Here is a 23,059-nt window from a genome sequence, read left to right on the forward strand (position 1 = left end):
AGGATTACCTCCTCTATCAAGGAGTAAATAAGCTTTGAATGCCGAATTTGAGCGAGATGCCAGAGAATGGCTATCATTTCTGATGGGCAAGTTGGACAAAAATGGTGACATTCTTTTTTCGTGCTGTCATATTGTTTTAAGAGCTGGATCCTTCTTTCCCCTGTAACTTTAGTGAAATGGTTAGGTCTGTATTCTTATTTGTCAGGCTACAGATTCAGTTAGATTGTACAAATTAATTTGTTTTTTTTTGTTGTCTTATATTTTCTCTCCTAAGTGACTGCAATAGTTTCTTTTTCTTATTTTTTAATCATTATCCTTATAGGCATCAAACAGTGCTTCCTACATTCAGGATGCCTTTCAGCTACTTTTACCCGTGCTGGAGATCTCTCTTATTGAGAACAAGACTGAATTACCAGAGGCATGAGCTACAGGTCCGGAGGCCTTTGTCAGAACATTGAAGAACAGAGACTCCTGATGGCCAAGAAATGCCACTCTCTTCTGGGTGCCCCTGCAGAAGTGAGGGAGAAAGGTTATTTTAGTATATAAAAATCCAGGCAGGAGAGCAGGTTTAAAGGAAATTTGTTGCCGTCACTGCTTGACTGAAGTATTCGAGTCTTCACACTGCTCTTCCCAGTTGTTATAATTAATACATTATTTGAAAAGAAACTTTTATAGAAAGTTCGAAATAATAGCTCTAGGTAAAGGTTAAGGGGACACTCAGGCAAAAATATTTGTCTTTCTTTGATAAGATGCAAAACACTAAAAATTTTGTCATGGATATAATTTTGCAGTCCATGGATGTAATTGGTTGTTAAGCAAGAGGAAAAATAATTCAGTATTCGGGAATTTGTGGGCTTAATCTATTTATGTCGTTTTCTTTCTCCTTTCTATAATAAAATCTATGGCTTTAAGAAAACGGAGTGTATATAAACTCTGTAATGATCACCCTTTATTACATGGAATTGGTTAAAAAGTTTCATCTGCTGTTTAATTCTCAGTAAATATTTGGCATTGAGGAGAAGCTTATAAAATATACTTATAGCCACATGAATGAACTATAGCAAAGTGCCCTTTGGCTTCAAATTACTCTCCTACCCCAAGATGACAAGCTTCAAGTTGTAGTTGACCCCCACTGTACTGGATTCAAGAGCAATAAGTGCAATTTAGAGAAAAAGTTTCATGTTTGCAGATATTCTGAGTCTCCAGGGTGTTTTTCTTGCATACCCTATATGCAGGATAAATTCTATAATAGCCAACTCCAAAGGAGTGCTGAAGCTCTTTCAGTGATGGGGATTTTGTTGTTTGAATATTGTTGAAGTGTACAGTAGAGTCCCATAGAAACGACGTTGATGTATATAAAAGGATTGACAGTATATTTTTACTCATTCTTTTTTGTTTCTTTTAATGTATTCTTTAGCATGTTTATAAATATAACTTTTTTCCTTCATATCTTAAGCCTTCTCTTGCTTTCTTCAACAATTTGAAAGACTTACAGGTTATCCTCTTCCTCAAAGCTATTTTGGTATTCACTCTTTTAAAAAAAAGTTCTCCACCTTTGTGGTTTTTAATGATTCAGGTAACTTGTGAGCTCTGCCCCTTATCTTTTAAAACCTTTAAATAAAGTGTAATAATCACTTCAGTTGATCCTTTTATTTACTTTTCCAAATGTGAGTCCGAATATCTTCTCAGACCAAAGAAATAGCAAAGCAAAGCTATAACATAGGTAGATATCAAGACTATTTCTATGTGATCACCTTATTTGGGGTAGGGGGCATTTTGTTAGCAAGGAGGAAAATAAGTAGATTTGGACTAAAAAGGTATACCAACATCACTAAAATGTTACTCTGCTTATATTCTGTTCTAACATGATGAGAAAAGTTTTTGAATATTTCTTTTTTGTAGACACATTTTACCCTTCCCAAAGAAAGTAATTCTATAATTTTAGAAAAGCGGTTGTGTTGTGATAAATAAAGCTAGTGTCCCTAGCCCTGATTTGTGACTCAGGCTCAGTTGCTGTGTCTGAACCTGGATCCCTGAGTGTGATATTTCAGGTTTAGAAACTGGTCACACTGCCTACTGCCTGTTTAGACTCTCATATAAGGGCAATTTGTAGTTTTTACTCTTCAATCTGTAAACATCTAAGGTTTTTCTTTTAAGAAGAGGGGTATAGATGCGGGGGATAGAACAGTGACTTTTTTTATGCATCTGTCCAGATTGCAACCCTCAATTTCACCTGTTTTAGATTAGACCTTACAAAAGGCCAGTGTGACTCACTGCCTCTTCTTTCTGTCTCATCCCTCTCAGCAGCTTCACCCACATACCCATCCACATGTGTTTGTGGATTCAGGAGACCACCAATGAAAGGATGAAAGGACCAATTAGTTCTGAGTAACTGTTGCCTGCCTTTCACCTAGAGTATAATGAAAAAGAATGAAAGTTCCTTGATTCAGTAGAGTTAGGGAAATAGCATAAACATTTATTGATAGGTGGAATAGGGTAGATTCAGGGGACGCTTTGGAACCTGTTGGATTATGGTGCTGGTTCTTGGCTGGTGCATGCTTCATTATTCATTTGGGGTGAGTTCACGGTGTAGTACACGATGATACCTACTCTTTTGGTGCTACTTCCTTTAAGTTTTCTGATACATAGGATTTACTGCTGTGTCATAGTATGTGCTACCCTCCCTTCCCAATTCACTTAACACCTTGATAGGTTAAATGTTCAGTTATTACTGGAGTAAATGTTTTTCTTCCTACTTTTGGGGTCTTTAAAGGCTGTGATCAAGAGACGTCATTAATTTGATCTAAAAGAAATAGAAATTTCCATGAACTAATTCTTGTCCTTTTTTCCCTTATACAGTACCTTGGAAATGTGTTAAGGGCAAGCTATATTTTCCTTACTTGCTTTTGATAGTTTTTTTTTTTTAATAAGATATAGATGCCTAGATTGACAGACCTCTGAAATGTACATTTGTAATTCATATAGGTGGCATTACCACAAATCTGAAATCAGGGCTGATGCACAAATGTAAATTTTCCAGTCCTACAATCAGGAAACAAGATCCTGTGGGTTCCTTCGCTTGAATGAGGACCATCTCTTTTGTACTTGTTTTTATCTAAAGACCTATTTGAGGGAGAGGTGTTTTATAAGTAATTGCTATTGATGTCATCAGTTGAGAAATAGACATTTTTCTATATTTTTAGACGTGTTCTGAGTTTTAAAGGTGAGCATACTCTTCAGGTTGCAAAAACCCTGAATAAAATTGTGCCCACAGTGCACTCTCAATAAGCATGATATTTCCTCATAAATGTCAAAGGTTGAAATCGCTTGTCATGTCTTAACACTACAATGTGAAGCTCATTTTCATAAATGACTTAGAATGAAGCATTTGAGAAATAAGTTCTAAAAATAGCAAACCTCTTAATTAATGTGTCATCTAGGCCTCTGGCAAATACATGAGGAGAATTTTGAAAACTCGCCCGTTAGTGTGACTTTTCAGTCTCAACCTGCTGTTCCTCACGCACCAACCAGTCCACTCGTTCCTCCCGGTTTTACTTGCAGCCCTTGTTATCACATCCTTTCTTGTCATTACATCATCTAGCCAAATCCCAAAGTCCCTTCATGTCTAACTATCACTTCCCCAATCAATTCTTCAGGGAAATTTTTTTATAAATCAGGCTACTGTCTGAACTAACATGTCCTTTAAACTAAAGGTAAAGGAAGGCTGCAGTGACTGATCACTTCACCCTCACACATGAGTGTTGAATTTTCTAGACATTTAAGTTTCTGACTGGCCTACTCTTGTAAGGGGGCAGATACAGAGACTACAAGTAGAACTGAATCATCATCTATATCTTCTTGTCATCCCCACATTTATTTCTTTATGTACACACAGGCCATTGCTATGCTCTTAAGCTAGTTCTAAGGAGGAAGTCATTTTCCCCAACTCAGCTGTGCGTGCACCAGTATGCTTAATTTTTTAAAACATGTTTTTAAAGTTGGAATGGGAGTAGTTTGTCACAGAGTTTCTACCAGCCAGTCTCAGCTGGGTAACTGGTGCACTGACTTGGCAATTTCAGCCAAACGTGTTTAAGCCTGAAGTGTCTACATAATAATTGTAGCTGTTTATGTCAGAACTGAAGGCCTGCTCTTAAGTGTTTACTACAATCTGATCTTCCTTTACCTCTTCCAGGCATATCGTTGAGTGTAATGAGAACTGCGTGGTTAACATGTATGTTGAAGCAAAAGTTTCAAAGTAAGAATTGAATATTCGTAGGCATTTAGCGCATTCAGTAAGTCAGCAGATGCTTAAGTACCTTTTTTCTGTATTTGTCTCACTCACCACTGAGCTCCCAGCTTTCAGCATTGGGTCTGGCACATGGCAGGAGATACTTGTTGTCTGACTGAAAGAAAGAAGGAAGCAAAAGGAGGGGAGTGGGAGGGGAAAATGAAAGGAAAAAGGAAAAGGATGCTTAGTGATGTGCTGCTAGTAGAGAGTATGGAGCTGGAAGAGACTCTGAGCATGTAAGGTGAAAACCCCTCATTTCACAGCTGGGGACATTGAGGCCTCATAGGAGAAAGAAGTGGCCCACAAAGTCACATGGCTGATAGGAGGCTCAGTGGAGACCTGAACCTGGGTTTTTGAATCCCAGTCTAGTCTCTCCATTACACCAGAGCCTCCCTGGGGTTCTACACACACTTACTGAGAGGCCATCCCAGACCCTGGAGAACATACTGCAGAATGTGTGGCCTCTGTCCTGTAGGAGCTCACGTAAGTGTCCCTGTGTGAACGATCTCTGCATGGTAGCTGCAAAGCCCTCCTGAGAAAGGAAGTTAGAAAAGCTGCTCTGTTGTAATGGATTGTGGCTGAGTCGGATGGACTTGTCCCAAGTCTAATTGTGATTGTTGGGCAGGTCATATTGCAAATGTTTGCAGATGCATTCTCAAAACCGTCAAATTGCTACTTCTGTTTTAGTTGTTTGCATCTTAAGAGGACAATTTCTGCTGTATATAGAACGATAGAATGATCTGTTGTTCATCAGCCACCAGTAGTTACAAGAGGACACTAACACACATGGAGCCCATTGACTACCAGGCACCACGGAATACACTTCATTGTAAATCGAGTAACTGCTCTGCCAGGCAGGGCACTGCCACCCCCAGTTCATGGGCCTGCAGGATGGTGTGGAAGTGAGAAGCAAAGACTCAAAATTGAATCTCAGTTCCCTCATTTTCCAGCCCTGTGATCACGAGCAAATGACTTAATCCCTTAAATTGCAGTTTTGTCATCTGTAAAATCGGTCTCATAATAGCACTTGTATTATAAAGTTACTTGTTTTGTCAAGTTGATAGGATTAAATAAAATAATCTGTGCAAAGTACTTCGAGTAGTGCCTGCCACATAGCAAAGGGAACTAATGCTTAGTAAATACTGTGTGCCAGGCTCTGGTCTGAACATTTTGTGTGTATTAATTTAATCCTCACAAGATAGAAACTATTAGTGTGCCTATTTGATGGAAAAACTGAGGCACAGGGAGGTCACAAATAACTTGCCTAAGGTCCCATACCCTACAAGTGGTAGAGTCAGGATTCAAACCCAGGCAGCTTGGCACCAGAGTTCCTATTTTTAGCCATTACATTACACTACCACCACAAGCTGTTGATAAAGAAACCTTAATAACTATCAGCTACTTTATTATGATTATGAAACAGATTCAGAGTTAAGTGGCTCACGTGTGACTTCACCACTGTAAATGGCAAAACCCCTGCAGTGTGAGCCCACTTTGGCTCCCAAACTCATGTGTCTTCCGTTTTCTTTCTTTTAGGAGAAAGGCTTGAAGGCTCCTGTCTAGTGATGAGTATCTGTAGGGGAGCATCTGGGCAGATTATCCAAAGCCACTAGGAGTTGGCATAGAAAGGATGGTATGGTGACAAGTCATGTTTGCAGCAGCAGGAACAAAAATCTCAGTGAAGTATGAGCATCTGAATCAATTAGTGATCAAATTGGAAAGAGGAGTACATGAATGTTCACAGCAGCTTTATTTGTAACAGCCCCAAACTGGAAACTCTGCAGATGTCCTTCAGTGGGTGAATGATTAAACAAACTGTGGTGCATCCACACCATGGGTTACTACTCAGCAATCAAAAGGAACAAACTGGGGGCTTCCTAGGTGGCGCAGTGGTTAAGAATCCGCCTGCCAATGCAGAGGTCACGGGTTCAATCCCAGCTCCAGGAAGATACCACATGCCGCGGAGCAACTAAGCCCGTGTGCCCAAAAAAAAAAAAACAAAAGGAACAAACTGTTGATATGTGGGAGAATTTGGCTGACTCTTAAAGGAATTATGCTGAGTGAAAAAAATCCAGTCCCCCCCAAACTGCATAAGGTGTATAATTCCATTTATATAACATAGAAATGTCAAAATTACAGAAATGGAGAACAGATGAATAGTTGTGGGGGGTTAGGAATGGGGATGGGGGAAGAAGTAGGTAGGTAGGTGTGGTTTTAAAAGAGCAACATATCTTTGTGGTGATGGGGTAACTTTGACTGTGGTGGTGGCTACACGGACCTACTCGTGATAAAGTGTATAGAACTAAAGGTGTGCATGCGCACGCACACACATGGACACATGAGTACGAGGAAACCTGAGGACTCTGAATGAGGTAGGTGGATTGTATCAATGTCAGTATCCTGGTTGTGAAATTTTATTTTAGTGTTGTAAGGTGTTACCATTGGGGGAAATTGGGTAAAGTATACACAGTCTCTGTTTCTTACAATTGCATGTGAGTCTACAAATACCTATTTCAATTTAAAAAAATAAAAAAAGGAGGAGGGCTTTGGGCCAAGGAAGCCAAAGAGTCAAGAAATGTTTCCCACTTCCTGCATTTAACAAAGGCCTAAGGGGCCTCTTTTTCAGGTGACCATCTCTATCACAGGTGCTGGGAAGCAGGAATGGCTACAAGTGCAGCACCGTCTGGCTCCTCTTCATAAGCAGGTAGTTGAGCAGGTTCCAAAGTGGAAGGGGTTTGAGAAGTTTTCTGGGTGATTCTAACCCATTGTTGTTCATTGAAATCCACCAGTTCAGTGGAAAAGGTGTTTATGGAATTCTGTTTCCAGCATCATTAAAGGCAAATTCTGTATCAAACAGGTGAAAGAAGCATTGTAAATTAAATAAAAGCCATTTATAAACAAAGGTTTTGACAGGAGCTATCCAGGACAGCTGGGTTCTAATGCTGTTTAGTCTCTAACTCACAAGATTTAGATGGAGACACTTTCAATGTATAATTCTTGATAATGATAATAGCTAAGTTAACTGAGTGGTTACAATGTACCAGGCCAGCGTGCTGAAGGTTTTAACTACATTATCCCATTTATTTTCACAACAGCCCAACAAAGCCAGAACTGTTCCGGTGGCCTGCAGAGGTTAAGACATTGGCCTGAGGAAACACGGTGTGTGGCGGGGGAGCAGACTGACCACCAGCTCTGCCTGCCTTCACAGCCACTGCACTGACTGCTGCTTGGTTCTCAGTGTGAAAAGAGGAGATTGGGCCAAGGGGTCTGGATTCTCCATGGCTCCAGTGGATGCTGAGCCAATTAGCTAATTCTGACCTGAACCTATCAGGGGGCAGTAAAGGAATAATTTAGGAACTGCCTACCTTGCCCTGTAGGAAGGAAGATAAGCCTGGGCAGGCTGAGGGACAGAAAGGGTAACAGAATGATTTTTCACCCTTCAAAGGAATGAGACTTACTTAGGACTTCCCGTTATATCCCAATTGGATGTGAAAAATAAGCCCTTTCTCTCCAATAGACTTAGGGTATCCTAAGAGTCCTGATGGTTGAATGTATATTATAGCCTGTCTCTTTTGATTACATAAAAGACAGGCAATGGGAAGATAAAATATCGGTGTGCTGGCTCATTCAAGTTCATATTAAGCCCTCCCAGCAAAACAACTAGTGCTGTTAATACACTGTAGGAAGGAGACCGGGACAGGGTGTCTGTCAGCCAAGGTGAAAGATACCAAGATATAATGGGAGAGGAGAGACAATACACGATAGCACAAACAAAAATACTGCTGAGGGGTTTCCTTCATCTTGAAGTTCCTCGGGGTTTAAGGAGACTACCTTTGGGTCGTTTTTGGTTCTATATCTTAAAGGTTGGCATGGCTTAAAAAGGGGGCCACTCAAATGGAATTGGGGTGCCACCTAGAGTGGGCGGATCTGTTAGCTTGCAACCCTTACCCTGCTCACTTCCCCAGAGGAAGCAGAACAGAAAGCTGTTTAAGAACAAGGGTGAGCTCTGGAGCCAGACAGCCTCAGTTGACATCCTGGCTCCACCTGTTACTGGCTGTGTGACCTGGCAAGTTGTTGAAACCCTTGGCACCTCTGTTTCATGGCCTGTAGCATGGGGATGGCACCTGCCCTGCAGAGTTGGGTAAGATGATACACAGGTGCTTGGCACAATACCTGGCCATAGTAATCCCTCCATAAATGTGAGCTCTGATGATTATGACTCTTAAGATGTCTGACGATATTATGAGGTCCGCAAAGCTTCCTGATATTCTGCAAGCCAGATTAGTTTCTGTCTTCATTAGGCTCTGGGACCTCATGGGGGCTGAGAGTGAAGAAATGGGGCTTCTTACCTGAGCCCTTTAGTTTTTCTTTTTGAGTCTTAAGTTTCCTCACCCATAACGTGGGAATCCTAACATCTGCCTCTGTTCATCTCGTGACATCTTGTGCATCTCTTAAGATAACTTTAAGGAGAATTGACACCATGAGCCTAGAAAGTTAAAAGATATTCTTGAGTAAATGATTCCCATTCTGAGCCTATTTCTTCCACTGTGGCATATAAGTGGTAATCCCTACCTCCCAGAATGAGGACTGAGGTGATAAAGCCCTTGAAACACAATTCCAGTCCCCACACTGTCCCCATCTGTGATCATGTTTCCTAGTTAAAGGATCCAACATTTCTGGTTTGCAAGCTTGAGGGATGCAGCAGGGGAAGTAAACCCATGACCAAGCTTCATTCTGGCCACCCCAACCAGTTTGAACCAGCTAGATCTGCTTATTTCCTTCATCCTGAAGTCCAAGCTGCTGGGTGGACTTCAGATCCCCACCCCACTACCATCCACTTTGTGAACAGTAAGATTTAATGTAGAGACTGGCAGGAAGGGATCTGGGAACTCGGACAAAGCATTTGGAGGCCAATGATATTCCCGTGAACACTGGGCTTCTCTGAGAAGTCTCCTGCGTGTTGCTCGCCCACACCCCGCCCCCCGCCCCCGGAAGATGCTGTGGCTCACATTTCCAGCCCAGTGCCCATAATACATCAGCTAGTGCCTACACAAATCATCAGTACAGTAAAAGCATACAGCTCTAGCAAGTCCTTGCTGATGTGGGCAAAGTCGGGTGGTGTTTAGTGATAACTGTACCACCTTCCATGTGTAAAGAGCTTCCACGAAAGTATTTCCACGCCCATTTTAAGATGGGGTACCTGAGGTCTGGAGGGGTTGAGAGGAGTGTCTGTTTACTCATTTGTAAGTGGCTCTGCTGAAATGTGCTCCCTGTGGGTTTTTTCTGGGGCTTACTCAGCTTCCCAGCAGAGAGGAATCTCATAAACTGGATGAGATCAGGCCAGACAGTCTCAGCTGATGAAGAGTATTTTGAGGTGTGAGGGCTTACCTAATCCTCTCTCAACCCCCAGGTGGGCGCTGCCTTCTCTATCCAGGTGAGACTGCTCCTGGTGTGAATCGTGACGGACTTGATAGAGGTTGGAAGGCATCAGGGGCTACTGCTTTGGAGGGACTCCCCACTCATGCAGTCACCTGACTGCCTGCAGCACGGTTAGACCACAGGCTCTGGGTTCAAATTGACCTGGGTTCAAGTTCTGTCTAAGCTCCTTCCAGCTATGTTACCTTAGGCACTGTAAACTCTGACTACAACTTCCTTGCCTGTGAAATGAAATAAAACAAGCACATTCCTTATAGGGATGTTTGGATTTGCCCAGGGCAACTTAATTTGTGGGCTCCAGTGCAAAATGAAAATGCGGGGTTCCTTGTTCAAAAAGCAAGGCTAGAGCTTTTTACTTTCTTCCATGGTTCCTCTCTTGGCCTGCATGGTGTTTTTTATTTGTTATTGAATGTTGTGCTCTCTCAGGCATAGGTGTACTTGGTGGGCTAGTGCAGACCTCACAGGTGCCTGGTGCCTGACCCTGAGAAAAAGTGAGCTAGGCCACGTGTCAGCCAAGGCTCCAAGCCCCCAGCACGTTCCGTTGTCCATCTGACTTTGCTTACAAGACCTAAATTCAAATATAAAATTATTAAGCATTCACGATGGTGACCACAGAGCGTTAAACCCTCAAGCATAGGCCCTGCTGAGCGTGGGCCTTATCTGATTGTACTGGTCACAGACCCGTGATACTGGCCCTGTATGTGCTTGCAAGCCTTTTGCCTGGTCTCCAGTCTGTATTAAGGCCTCAGTAAGTGGACAGGAGAGAGAGCCCTGCTTTGCCGCAGCTCACCTTAAGAATCCCCAAGCTTAAGTCCTCACTTGAGCTTTGCATTTCCAGCCTGGTTCATGGAAGAGTCAGGCAAGGTTGTTATTACCACCTTTGTACAAATGGGGAAACTGAGGCCAACAGTTTCCAACAACCAAGAGATAGGACTCGACTATGTTCACTGTGTAGCTGGTGACAGTGTCGTAAGTGAACAGTGATCTTTAAAGTCTGTCAGCCACCCCTTTGGCCTCGTTACCTGGGACTGTGAATGGCAACAGCTCATGCAGCTTCCATCAGGAGGACAACCCCTGCCCCAGCCCCCTACTAGGTTTCTGAACAAACCTCAGCTATTTGCCAGCCTCCTCCAGAAAGCCTTCCCTGCCAAGGACCTAAACGTGGTATTTTTTTTTTCATATGCACCTTCACCCCAAATTCAATTATATGTAGTTTTATTTCCTGTGCTTTCTATATTACCAAACCTGAGCATATTTGAGTCTTATTAAATATTTTTAACCTTATTTATAATAACTTTATAATATTCTATTTAGGGAAGCTCCATAATTTATGTGACAAATCTCTTATTATTGGACACTCAGGCTGTTTCAAATTATTTTTCAATTACTGAAAGGGGGTGTGCAAGTTCTAAACTGGGAATAATCAGTACTTGGCTCATGGGTCATTGCGCTGATTAAATAAATTAATATAGGAACAACGTTTAGGAAATGAAACAAATAAGTATTGTATATGTTAGCTAAGGTTATTCTGTTAGGTCTATTATTTTGATAATGCTATAGTTGCTACCATTTTATACACATCTTTGAACACATAAATGACTATTTTCTGGGTCAGAGGGGGGAGCATTGTGAAGACTGGCATAGAAATAAGTCCACAGTTTATGGAGGGTGTGCCTTGCCACTGATGGGGAAACCAAAGGGGTGAGGGGTGGAGTGGGATTGAGCCCCAGGCTTTGGCTGGAAATATCTGTCATGATCTGACTGTGATGCCTTAGGTTATTTGGACAATAGGTTTGTTCGCCCCAGGCCTGAAAAGAGGAAGCATAGAAAGCATGAAAACTTTAGAGAAGTCCGGGAAAGTATCTGTTAGCCCAGTGCAGAGAAGAGTTTGCCCTCCAGCTCCAGATAGGTAAGTGGATTTCCTCTGTTCTCTTGGCTCCTGCTGTGACTAGTAAATTTGGGCCTTAGATACAAAGGTGTTGAGATAAAATTGGGTGGGACCATCATCGAGTCTTAGCTAGCCAAAGATCTGCAATAGTATGCTGTCACTTCAGGTCAGCACTGGGTAGAGGAGCAGGGAATTAACAGCTGCCTTTGTGGTAGGCCCACCCACACGAACCTCCTCTGCCAGCTGTCTTCCATCATGGAGTTGTGACTGTTACTTAAAAATAATTTGTCTTTAGGATGTCCCTTATACAACACAAATAACCAGGGGAGATATGTATTTCATAGAAGGATAGAATCATAGAATTTCAGAAGTGAAAGGGAGCAAATTCCATCTGGAATTCTTCTAGAGCAGAAATTCTCAAACATTCATTTGTGAGTCAGAATCCTACATCAGAATTACCTGGCAGCTTGTTAAAAATGTAGATTCCTGGGCCCACTCTCAGAGTCTGATTCAGTGGGTGTTGAGTGGGTCCTCGGAATTTGCCCCTTTAAGAATAACCCCAGATAATTCATGCTGATACACTGGGTTACACTTTGAGGAACTCTATTCTATAATACCCCTAGCAGGTTGGTTGCCTCTAGTGTTGGGGAGCTCACCACCTCAGGAAACAGCCTATTCCATTTTAAAACAGTTCTGACTATACAAAGCTCTGTCTTATGTGGAGCTGGAATCTGCCTTTGTACAAATTCCACCCACTGGTCCTAATTCTATCCATTAAGGCCATACAGAGAAATTCCGATTCCTCTAGCCTTCTGTGGGCAGGGGTAGTTGAGAAATATGCACCCATGAGAGTTTGTGAGTCAAAGGTGTGTTGGAAGGGAGCCCTAGGTCTCTGAGCTGACTGGGCTTTGAGAAACTCATTTCCTTTTCTCGCTGGGGTGGTTGTCTCCTTCCAAACCCAGGTGCAGGTGTCCCCAAATCAGAGGGCAAACTTCCTGGGGAGGAGGAAAGGTGTCCTTGGGCAGCTCACGGGGCTGTCAGAATCAGTTCCTGTGATCAGGGGATGGTCGGGGTGGGGCCAATGCCTGGCCAGGCAGGTGGGGAGTTCTAGGACCTGGGTTCCAGTGCAACTCTGCCTCTAAGCCCCCAACTGATCTCAGCAAGTTCCTGCCCCATTGCGCCTCAATTTTTACATCTACACAATCACCCTTTCTAGTCCTCTGCATTCTGAAATCCCATCTTCAAAGCCCAAAGCTCTCTGATCGAGCCTCATCTTTGCTACTCTGGCAAGTTGTCTGGTGGGGATGGGGGCAGGGAGGATGAGGGGAGATTGGGGGGACAAGGTGTCAGTGTTCTTAGGGGAGAATCTTGAGACCAAGGCCGAGACAGGGCACATTCACCATTCAGCAGAGAGGCTTTTGAGGGCGCAGGGCTGGTATGAGTCATGAAAAATGGAGGGGTGGACCTTAGTGGCCATTGTCTCTGGAGCCTGTGCTCCCCGGGGCTGGAGGCACCCTCCCTATGTGGCTCTGTATGAGGAGGCAAGCCCTCCAGGCTTGTGGGCTGTTGGAGGCCTGGCTCAGGGAGACAGAGAGTAGCAAAACAAGGAGGGGCAAGGGTCCTTATTCTGCACCCTACCCTGACTCTCTGCTTGACCCATCTCCTCCTCTTGTTGGGAGATATCTGAGCTTTTAGGCAAAGAGAACTCTATGTGAGCACTGACTCTCTGTGGGTTCTTGGGAAATTCCTCTCGCCTGGGCCTCTGTTTCCTCATCTGTCCAACGGGCTAGCAATGCTGACCTCATAGGGCTGTCCATCATAGAGAATAACATCCGTAACCCTCCTCTGTAAAGTGGAACGTGCTGGGAAGATGCCAGCTGCTGTCAGTCTATTTATTCTCAGCTTGGTGTGCACAGAAGTAAGAAATCTCACTCAAGATGGATTTTGTCCTAAAGTACAAGTTCCTGCTCACCTGGGATTTTTTTCTCTGTATCCCAGGCATGACCTTCTAGAGGCTGGTGGGAAAAGGGGCCAGCTCAGCAGGAAACTCTCCCCAGAGTTGTCGAGGTCCGATTAGGATTTATTTATTGATTTTTAAAATATTTTTGTTATTTATTTGTTTGTTTGTTTATATATATTTATTGGCTGGGTTGGGTCTTTGTTGCTGCGTGCGGGCTTTCCGTAGTTGTGGAGAGTGGGGGCTACTCTTCATTGTGGTGCATGGGCTTCTTATCGCAGTGGCTTCTCTTGTTGTGGAGCACAGGCTCTAGGCGCACGGGCTTCAGTAGTTGTGGTGCATGCGCTCAATAGTTGTGGCTCATGGACTTAGTTGCTCCACAGCATGTGGGATCTTGCCCGACCAGGGATCGAACCCGTGTCCCCTGCATTGGCAGGTGGATTCTTAACCATTGCACCACCAGGGAAGCCCCTGATTAGGATTTATAGAGAAAAAATGTCTATCAGGAAGTCTGGAGTCCCGGACCAGCAATACTGGGGTGAGAGGCTATGGCAGCCATGAGCAGAAATGGCCGCTGGGGAACATGTGGGCTGTTAAAGTGTGAACGGCCAAGCTCAGGCATGCTATGTGCGTGCACATCATCTGTGGACACTCACTTGTCATTACATACACCCAAATTCCCTTCCCACAGCCCACAAGAGCCCAAAGGCTGACCCCAAAGACTCCCCCAAAGGCAGAAGCTCTAGGTCATTCCTGGGGAAGTGCTTAACTCTAGGGCCACCACTCAATGTTGATGGAGGAGCTGGACTATTTCTCTCATAACCATCATAGCCTACTTGGTCAGGGCAGGACCCTGGACTGGGAGGGAGCAATCCAAGATTCTAGTTCCCCCGTGACACCAATTTCCTTGTATGTTTTTAGAGATGCCACTTTCTTTCTCTGGATCTCTGTTTGCCTCTCTGTGAAATGGGTCCATAATCCCTTCCCTAACCACTTCTGAAAATGGCACTAGGGCTCAAAGGGAATATGCTACATGAAAGTGCTTTGAGAAAGCTAAAAAACAAAACAACTATGCACATGAAAGGTGGAGAGGAAGGGGAGAGGTGGGCATGGGAGGAACAGACCCTGATGATTTCAGGTCACACATCAAGCCAGCCTCTCACCAAAGCATGTTTTCTCTTCACCATCCCCTCGGGGATTTGGCAGAGATGATGACAAAGAGAAGGAGGAGCAGAAAGAGAAGGGGAAGCTGAGAGTACATCATGTGAGGAGCAGCGGCAGCAGGCTGAGCAGGTGGTGAGGCTCCTGTACCTTCTCTGTGTCAGAACAGTCAGGAACTGAGACTTGCCAGGGTCACAGCTCATGTCGAGACTCCCTCTGGGGTGACTGTGCTGTCCAGGTTTGAGCTGCTCTTGGCAGGCTGATGTCCTGGGATGAGGGAGGCTTGCTCTGCTTGGAGATAAGAGGACCCAGGGAGGAAGCTGCTGGCCAGCTGTAAAGTGACTTCAGCACTTTGTGAATGGACCAATCTATGTCACATGGCTGTGAAAGCAGATTCAAAGACCACATACAAATTACTGAGGAGGGCTGAGTAGCTGGGGAAAAGGGACTATGGGCTTCCTAAGGCATTCTGACTTAGGGGACGCTGTCCCTGTGCCCCAGCTGAGGAGCTCTGCTCCCGATTCCTCTCCAGCCTCACCTTAGCTGGTCAGGGAAATGGTCCCAGTTCCACACAAGAGTCATTTGTCCAAGTCCCGTGTCCAGGGAACAGCATTCCCAAATAACACTCTCCTTTTCCTCTGGAAATTTACCTTCCAAACAAACTTCTCTTTGAAGCTTGTGAAGAAGCAGATTAATGGATGCAGCTGCCTTCTGCCTCAGGCTGCTCTTGGAGAAGTCAAAGTAGGAAAAGTTTGATGCCGCCCCATCGTTTTTCTCTGGTTGCTTCTTCCTCCTCCATCCTGCCCTTGTAGCCTCTCGGTGCTGGGGGTGGTGGGGGTGGGGGTGGGGGTTCTCACACCTTTACCACGTGCTCTGCAAAGAATCTGATAGCAGCCATTTATAGTATAAGGTCACAGACTTCAAGAAGCTAGTGTCAGAATTTGGACTAAAATCTATGTCTCTTCATTGAAGTGTCCTCTTCCCTGGTCTTTACTGCCCCAGAATGTATTTCTTCCCCTACCATACCACAGGCATGGTGCTCAGAGCGGTTCTCAATTATTTAATGTCACAACACAGTAGGTCTGTAGTATCATCATTCTAAGTTACAGATGAGAAAACAGGTTTAAGGAGCTTAAGAGACTTTCCCAAAGTTAACATAGCTGTGGGGTGGGTGCATGTGGGGAGGAGAGCTTCACATATGAGTGTGTTTGACCACATTGCCTACCCACAAGTGAAACATGAAAACCTGACCCCATCCACTTAAAGGTTCACTGTCTATGCCTCAGAGTCTCCCCACAGGATTATTGCCAGCCCCAGGGGTAAGAGAGAGGGGCTTGGTTTCCAGCTCTGCCACTCAAGGTGGGGTACCTTGAGTACATCCCTTACTGTGTTTATGGTTTAGTTTCTGCACCCGTAGCTCTAGAAATAAAAACTCACCACAAAGTAAAACTTAGATTTTCAGGGCATTTGGCTCCATCTTCTGGTCAGTTCCAATCACTGCAGCTTTTCGCAGTGTGGCTATCCACTGTGGACATCAGGTAATGTAGAGGCTTCTAGGAAACTTCTGGACACTGTGGGGATTAGGGGTGCCTGGCGCAGAACCAGAGCTGACCTGAAAGTCCATGGAATTTCTGTGGCCTCTGGGTCACATTGACCCTCTGCTGCTAGTGGCTAGGTGGAGTCTCAGGGAGGTAACCATGGTGGGGAGAAGCTCCCAGTGCCAGAGTAGGAGCGACATTGGAGATCATGGAGTCTAGCCCCACCAAAGGACACATGGGGACACTGAGGCCTGGGAGAACAGGGACTCGCTCCAGGCCACACACATAGTTTCCAGGTTTCCTGACACCCAAATCCACTGGCCTCCTGTCTGCCTAACTGTGGGCCCCCTCACCTCTTCTGCAAAGATCCCATCCTAGCTGGTCACTTCTCGTCCTCCTGAGACAGGGCCATCTGCTTAATAAGCGTGCTGGCCATCCACTTGCTCCCTTGACAACCCACCCTCTCCTTGTCCCAGCTCCAGCCCTGACTGGGTGGGGTGTCCCTCCACCTCTCCAAGCCTGGGCTTTCCTGGAGAAATGGGGGGCACGGAACGAAGAGGGAGGTAGAGATCTGCATCTCTTCCAGCTCTGCCCCACTTCCCGCCCAGCCTCTCTCAACCTCAGTTTCCCCATTTGACACACAACCAACCACTACACCAGATTCCTAAGAAGATTAAGTGGATAGTTGGTGTGAAGGTGCTCTGTGAATTCTTGAGCCCTCTAATAAAGTATTAAATTTCCAGGTCTATTTGGGTCCTCCCCAGGACACATAGGACCCAATTAGCCTACAGATTATGGGACCCTCTTCAGAGGAGGGAAATGAGCCGTTTTTCTAATCTCATGGCTTCAGGATCTGGGGCTTCCTGGCAGAGTCTAGGATTGAACTCCTTCCTTCCACCCAGATTCTGCTTATTTCTGGACAACAATTAAGTCTTAGTTCAATAGAGTATCTTAGAGGCACTGCCACTGACCCAGAAGCTAGCCTTTGAAAGCCCAGGAGCTGTAATGGGAGAGGCAGAGGAGGATCAGTTTGTCCGAGTGTCTTCCCTTCCCTTGTCTGGACATAGGATCCATGGCCTCTAGTTTAGACAAGTGAGGCCCAGACAAACAGCTGAAGAAGAGGGGAAATCTTTCCCAGCTTGAGTCTTGAGCTCTCACTGCAGTCTTGATTCTGTTTGAACTTCAGAGTGTTGGAGAAACAGGAGGCAAGAAGGGATGGTTGAGGTCATCTAGAGCAGCCCTGCCTTTCCTGCATGCTCCCAAAGGTGGGGGGGGGGGTGTCACTACCTTTTCTAGGAAGCCCAGTGCCTCCTCAAGCAGCTCTAACCCTTAGAAAAGTCCCACTCAATGATTCTAGAGGGAGGGTCTGAGACTACTTATACCACAGTCACCTGGGGTGACTTGCTGAATCAAACCATCTGGGACAGGCCTGGAATCTGCATCTACAACAGCCTCTGCAGGTGAGGAGGCATGTGAACTTCAGGAGCCGTTGTTCCACCTCTGTTGCCCCGGGAATGACACTCTCAGCACCTGCCCTGGACACAGTTCTACCAACCCTTTCTGACAGGACATGGTTTTCCCTTTTCTCAACACTCTGCTCCGTCACTTCTCAGGTTCTTCTCTCTTTTTCCTGGTCTCCATGCCTGTTTCGTAAATAGGACATCATAGAATTTGGGGGCTAGAAGTGTATTAACAGAACACCGTATCCAACTCATTTTATAGATGTAGTATTTGAGACCCAGAGAGGGCAGTATCTTGCCCCAGGTCACACAGCTATTCCATGGGAGCTAACAGGAGACACAATCCCATGACTCCTAGTGAGTGCCCTTCCCACCGTGCTGTTCTGTCCTGCTGTAAAAGCTGCATTGTAGGGCAATGCCCATCCCAGACCCCTTCTTAGATGCAGCCATCGTGGTGTCATCATGGGACTCTCCCTGACCAAAACTGACTGGACCAGGAATGGTCATCTGAACTCTGAGTTGGATCAGTCAGATTTTCTCTTGAAAGAGAGTCATTGCTGAGGGTCACTGATGCTATTGAGAGCTGGGGCTAAGAGGTCAAGCAGACTCTAGGGCTGGGGGTTGGGGTGGCAATTTGTGTACCATGTGTGCTGAGGAGCAGGTAGAGAAAGAGGACCTATAGAGAGAAACATACCAGAGGTGGGCTACTGTACAATGACAGAGAGAGAGGGAGAGAGAGGCCCTTAGAGGGGGGAAGATTGCAATAACAATTAGAGACAGAGACACACATACATACATACATACAAATAGATGGAGAGATATAAACACAGAGAGACATAGAGGGAGAGACTGGAATAGAGATGTGTGTGTGAGAGAGAGAGAGGGAGGGAGAGAGATATTGACTTAGACAAAGACAATGAAAGAAAGAGAGACAGAGATGGAGCCCCTGGCACTCGGTATTTTTCCATTTTTTCCCCAAGGTCCAGCTGTACCGTCCCCCCTGCCCCACCCCAACCCCTGCCTTGCTTGCCTTCTCTGATTTGCCTCCAATCTCTCCCCAACCACCTTTACACTTGAGTGATCTTCAGTGGGTTTCTGCCTCTTGCAACCATGTGATTCCCAACCAACCCAGCCCTGGAGGGGTTTCTGGAGGGATGGGGATGCTCACAGATCTGCCTGAGAGGCAAATGTTGCACTCTGGGGAAGCAAACACTGCATTCTGCTTATCAGACCACCTGTCACTTCTTGTTACCTCCAGGACCTGGAGATGACTCTATTCCTCAGCAGATATAGCAGAGCAGCCAGCTCCCAGTGGTTGGCTGGCCTCCCGCCAGCGGCAGTCTTCCTGGGAGCAGACTCCCTGCCCATCCAGAGCAGTGTTAATGAGACCCAGGCTGTGCTCATTGTCACCTCTAGGCCTGTGTTCACTTGACATCCTTTCCTTCCCAGGACTGTCCTCTCTGCCCAGGCCACGCCCCACTTACCTTTCCACTCCTCCAGTAAGCCTTCCTAACAGCCAACCCTGCAGCACACAGGAATCCTTCCCTTTCTAAATGTTCCCTATACCTCTTATCTCTCCTTTGTCCTTTAGTGCATATCACTCCAAAATTATGTCACATAAAGGGCTATTACACTAAGTTATAAGCCCATCAAGCTTACCACGTGAGTAGAAAAGGAAATCACTGAATTTGTATGTTTGGGATAATAAGAGCTATTCATAACATAGAAGGTTATTTGGATGCTGTGAATCTTGTAGCACTAGTTACCGAGAAACTCATGTGATCCTCACGACTGTTTACAAAACAGGAACTGGGGTCACAGAAGAGTCACTTGTTAAAAGGTCACGTCTGTAGTCAAGGACAGAGGGCAAAGGAGATTTCATGGCAGATTCCTCCCCCTTCCCACTTGGCTGGCTGGTGCCTAACAGTCCACCATTGGAATTTTGTCCTTTTGTTTTAAAGCTGTAATTATTGTAAAATACAGATTTTTTTTTTTTTTTTTTACTAGAGGAAGAAAATTTTCCAGACCATCATAAATTGCCTACTTGAGAGACAGACATCTGAATAACCAGCACCCTCCTGTTTGCTGAGTGTGTCGTATGGAATGCTCGTTCCTTGGGATGTTAAATAAGTTTTACTAAGGAGGAAAAAAAAGGCAATTTAGTGTGGGAAGCACCAGATTAAACTGCTGGCTGAGGGGCGCTGTGGGTCTGTAAGTAGGGAAGAAATGTGCTGTATTCACTATATAAATTTGACCGTGGCTTCTGTTCTTACAGCTCACCTCTCCGATTAGGCTTCCATGGACCCTTTTGGTAGAAACGCTGCCTGAACCCACTGGATAACCCAGTTACCACTGAGCACAATTTCTAGTTTTTTAATGCTTCCTGTGGACACACACCTGGCTGCCCTTCTTTTGCATTTGGTGGTGCTGCCTGCCAGGTGGCTTCTCAGGTAAACAAGATAAACCCAAACTACTCATATCCTCCTGCCTGGATACCCTGTCACCAATCAGCTTCCTTTACAGGGTCAGGACCGTGGAACAGCCAGACCCTTCTATCCTTGCCTAACCTCACTCGCTCACTCACTCTTTTAGAAAATGTTTTTAATATCTCTAAAACCCTGGAGAGGTCCCTGAGGGAATCAGAGCCTGTCCCTGGCCTGGACTGTGTCTAGCTTGATGAGATGGACACACAGGGAAGCAAGAGGGACACAGGATGGAGGGAGAGCTCACTTCCAGCTGCAGGATGGGGTGTGGGGGCTGGGATTCTGGGAGGCCACCCTGGGAAGCTCCCCTCAGAGCTCAGCCTGGAAGGGTAATAAGAAGTGACAGGTGGGGTTTATGGCTAAGAGTGGGCAGAACTCTTGGGGGTATCTTGACAGGTACCTTGACCTCCTTTCCCCCCTTTCTGGCTGTGGAGTGTGGTAGAGCCCAAAGCAGCCGCTAAGAAGGGGCTCCAGGCTGGTGGGACCATCCGGGTTCCCGGGTGGGAGGTGCCTTCCTGTGCTCTCCTCCTCCGTGGCTCACTTGGGAGGGAGGAAGCGTCCGTGTCTGGGACTCCGGGGTTTGTCTTGTTCTCACTGTACCCCCAGCACCAACAGAGGGACCCTCAGACCTTGCTGGGTGAATGGACACCCACCCCTCCACCCTTTCCCCTCTTCTCCCCACTGTGCTTTCTGTTTGTCCAGGGCCTTGTCCTGGCAAAGAGCCATGAATCTACTGAGGAGCGAGCCCCTCCAGAAGCACCGTGATTTTCACATGGAGCTCCTGAAGATCACGAAGACTTGCAGGTTCACAAGCGGCTGCCGCAGGATCCAGTGTCCTGGAGCGTCAGAGTCGACTGAGCGTCAGGAGGGCGGCCAGGTACCCAGGATGGCGGCAGGTCAGGACTGTGCCCACGAGCCAGGCAAGCAGTAGAGGCGCCTTCTGGGTAAATATTTCTGAGTAACTTTGTAAGTAATGAATCAGTCATGTACAACAGCCCCGCCTTATCCTCCGTTTCACTTTTAGCAGTTTCCATCATCTGTGGTCAACTGAGGTCCAAAAATACTAAATGGAAAATTCCAGAAGTAAATAACTCATAAGTTTTAAATTGTGTGCTGTTCAGAGTAGTGCGATGAAATCTTGTGTTGTCCCCCTCTGTCCCGCCCAGGGCATGAATCATCCAGCTATCCTGTTTATTAGTCACTGAGTAGCCAACTTTGTTATCAGATCACTTGTCAAGGTATCATGGTGCTTGTGTTCAAGTCATCCTCATTTTACTTACTAATGGCCCCAAAACACCAGAGCAGTGGTGCTAGTGATTCAGATATGGCAAAGTGAAGCCATAAAATGGGAATTTTAAGGGAAAAGGGAAAAATTCTCAACTTTAATAAGAAAAGATGAAATTGTATGCTGAGGTTGCTAAGATCTATAGTAAGAATGGATTTTTATCTGTGAAATTGTGAAAAAGGAAAAAGAAATTCATGCTAGTTTTGCTGTCGCACCTCAAATTGCAAAAGTTATGACCACAGTGCATGATAAGTATGTGATAAGTTAAAATGGAAGACATTAAATTTGTCCAATATGATATTTTGAAAGAGAGAGTGAGGCCACATTCACATAACTTTTATTACGGTATATTGTTATAATTGTTCTATTTTATTATTATTGTTAATCTCTTGCTGTGCATAGTTTATAAGTTAAACTTTATCATAGGTATGTGTGTATAGGAAAAAACAGTATACACAGGGTCCAGTACTATCTGTGGTTTCAGGCATCCTTTGCGGGTCTTGGAATGGACCCCTCTGCTGCAGATAAGGGGGAACCCCTGTATCAGAAAGCACACAGATTCTGGAATCCAGCTTGCTTCTAGTCGAAGGCCCACTATGGCCAGGGTGAACCTGCTTAGGACTTACTCCAGTCTTTGACTCTTCCGTGGGATGAGGAAACTGTCTTTCTAAAAAGATGATTGTGCTGAGTGAGACCAAGCTTGCCCAAGTCCTGTGCTAATTACCCAGTGGCTGTCACACAAGGAAAACGATGGCCCTATGGCCCTCTGGACCCTGGGCCCTGTAACCGCAGGTCCTCATGGGGTTTTAGTTCCACATTCTTTTTATGTTGTTCTGAAACCTGCTTCTCTGTAACACTCTCCCCTCTTCACACTAGGTTTTAATATTTCCCCCTGAGCCTTTCTCTGCAGGATGACAGCTTCTCAGATAACTTCAAGTGCATTGGGTCAGCAAGCTGAGGCTTGGTTCCCACATCTGTAAGATGGCCATATTGTCAGTTCTTGCCTCATAGGGAGATTTTGAGGATAAGTGAAGGAATGTGTATACGGGTATAAGTATGATGCACATGGACACAATACGTATAATACAGGTACCTGCATTTCTGAGCACAGGGCCTGGCTCACGTGCTCATTAATTGAATGGTTGGCATTTCTGATCTCATTGCCCTGCTCCACACCAAGTTGACATTTTCCTCATCAGGGGAATTAGAGAAGGCTTCCTGGAGCAGGTGGGCCTTGAGCTGGGCTTTGAAGGACTGAAGAGCTTCCAAAAATATGCAAGAGTGGGCATGAAATTGGATGAAGTGGAGGGAGGTTTGGAACAGGAAAATAGGGAGAAAATTTTGAGGTTTGCTCAAAGGACAGAGAGGAAGCCTGAAACCTTGTTGGTTTCTTAAGGGAAGTAGAGGGAGATAAACCTGAAAGAACAGGGTATAGCCCTGAGATCATAAAAGGCAGAATGAGAGGAGGCCTGGAGGCCAGCTGGCCCAGCGTCTTACCTGCAGTGGGAATACAAATGCCTGACTTGGTAGTAAGAAGAGAGCCTGGTCTGAGGCTCAGCTCTG

The 23,059-nt window shown here is 45.4% G+C and overlaps 1 protein-coding gene and 1 long non-coding RNA gene across 6 annotated transcripts in view; both read left to right on the plus strand.

Moving 5' to 3' along the window:
• FAM114A2 (family with sequence similarity 114 member A2) overlaps nucleotides 1-6,299 on the plus strand; it is a 39,108-nt gene extending 32,809 nt beyond the window's left edge. For all 4 annotated transcript variants that reach the window (XM_057730343.1, XM_057730373.1, XM_057730364.1 and 1 more), the window contains exon 14: nucleotides 323-6,299. In XM_057730343.1, coding sequence (XP_057586326.1) covers nucleotides 323-424 — 102 coding nt within the window. In that variant the 3' untranslated portion in view covers nucleotides 425-6,299. The remainder of the gene's footprint in view (nucleotides 1-322) is intronic.
• A 6,652-nt stretch (nucleotides 6,300-12,951) lies between these two features.
• Nucleotides 12,952-23,059, plus strand: part of LOC130850897 (uncharacterized) — a 48,193-nt gene continuing 38,085 nt past the window's right edge. Inside the window, exons 1-3 of one of the 2 annotated variants that reach the window (XR_009053050.1) lie at nucleotides 12,952-14,833; nucleotides 19,736-20,178; nucleotides 20,914-21,155. This is a non-coding gene — a long non-coding RNA (uncharacterized LOC130850897). Of the gene's footprint in view, nucleotides 14,834-15,595; nucleotides 20,179-20,913; nucleotides 21,156-23,059 lie in introns of those variants that run through there. The other variant, XR_009053048.1, reaches the window with a different exon arrangement.

Source organism: Hippopotamus amphibius, chromosome 1 (genome assembly GCF_030028045.1).
Source record: "Hippopotamus amphibius kiboko isolate mHipAmp2 chromosome 1, mHipAmp2.hap2, whole genome shotgun sequence".
Taxonomy (NCBI): Eukaryota; Metazoa; Chordata; class Mammalia; order Artiodactyla; family Hippopotamidae; genus Hippopotamus; species Hippopotamus amphibius.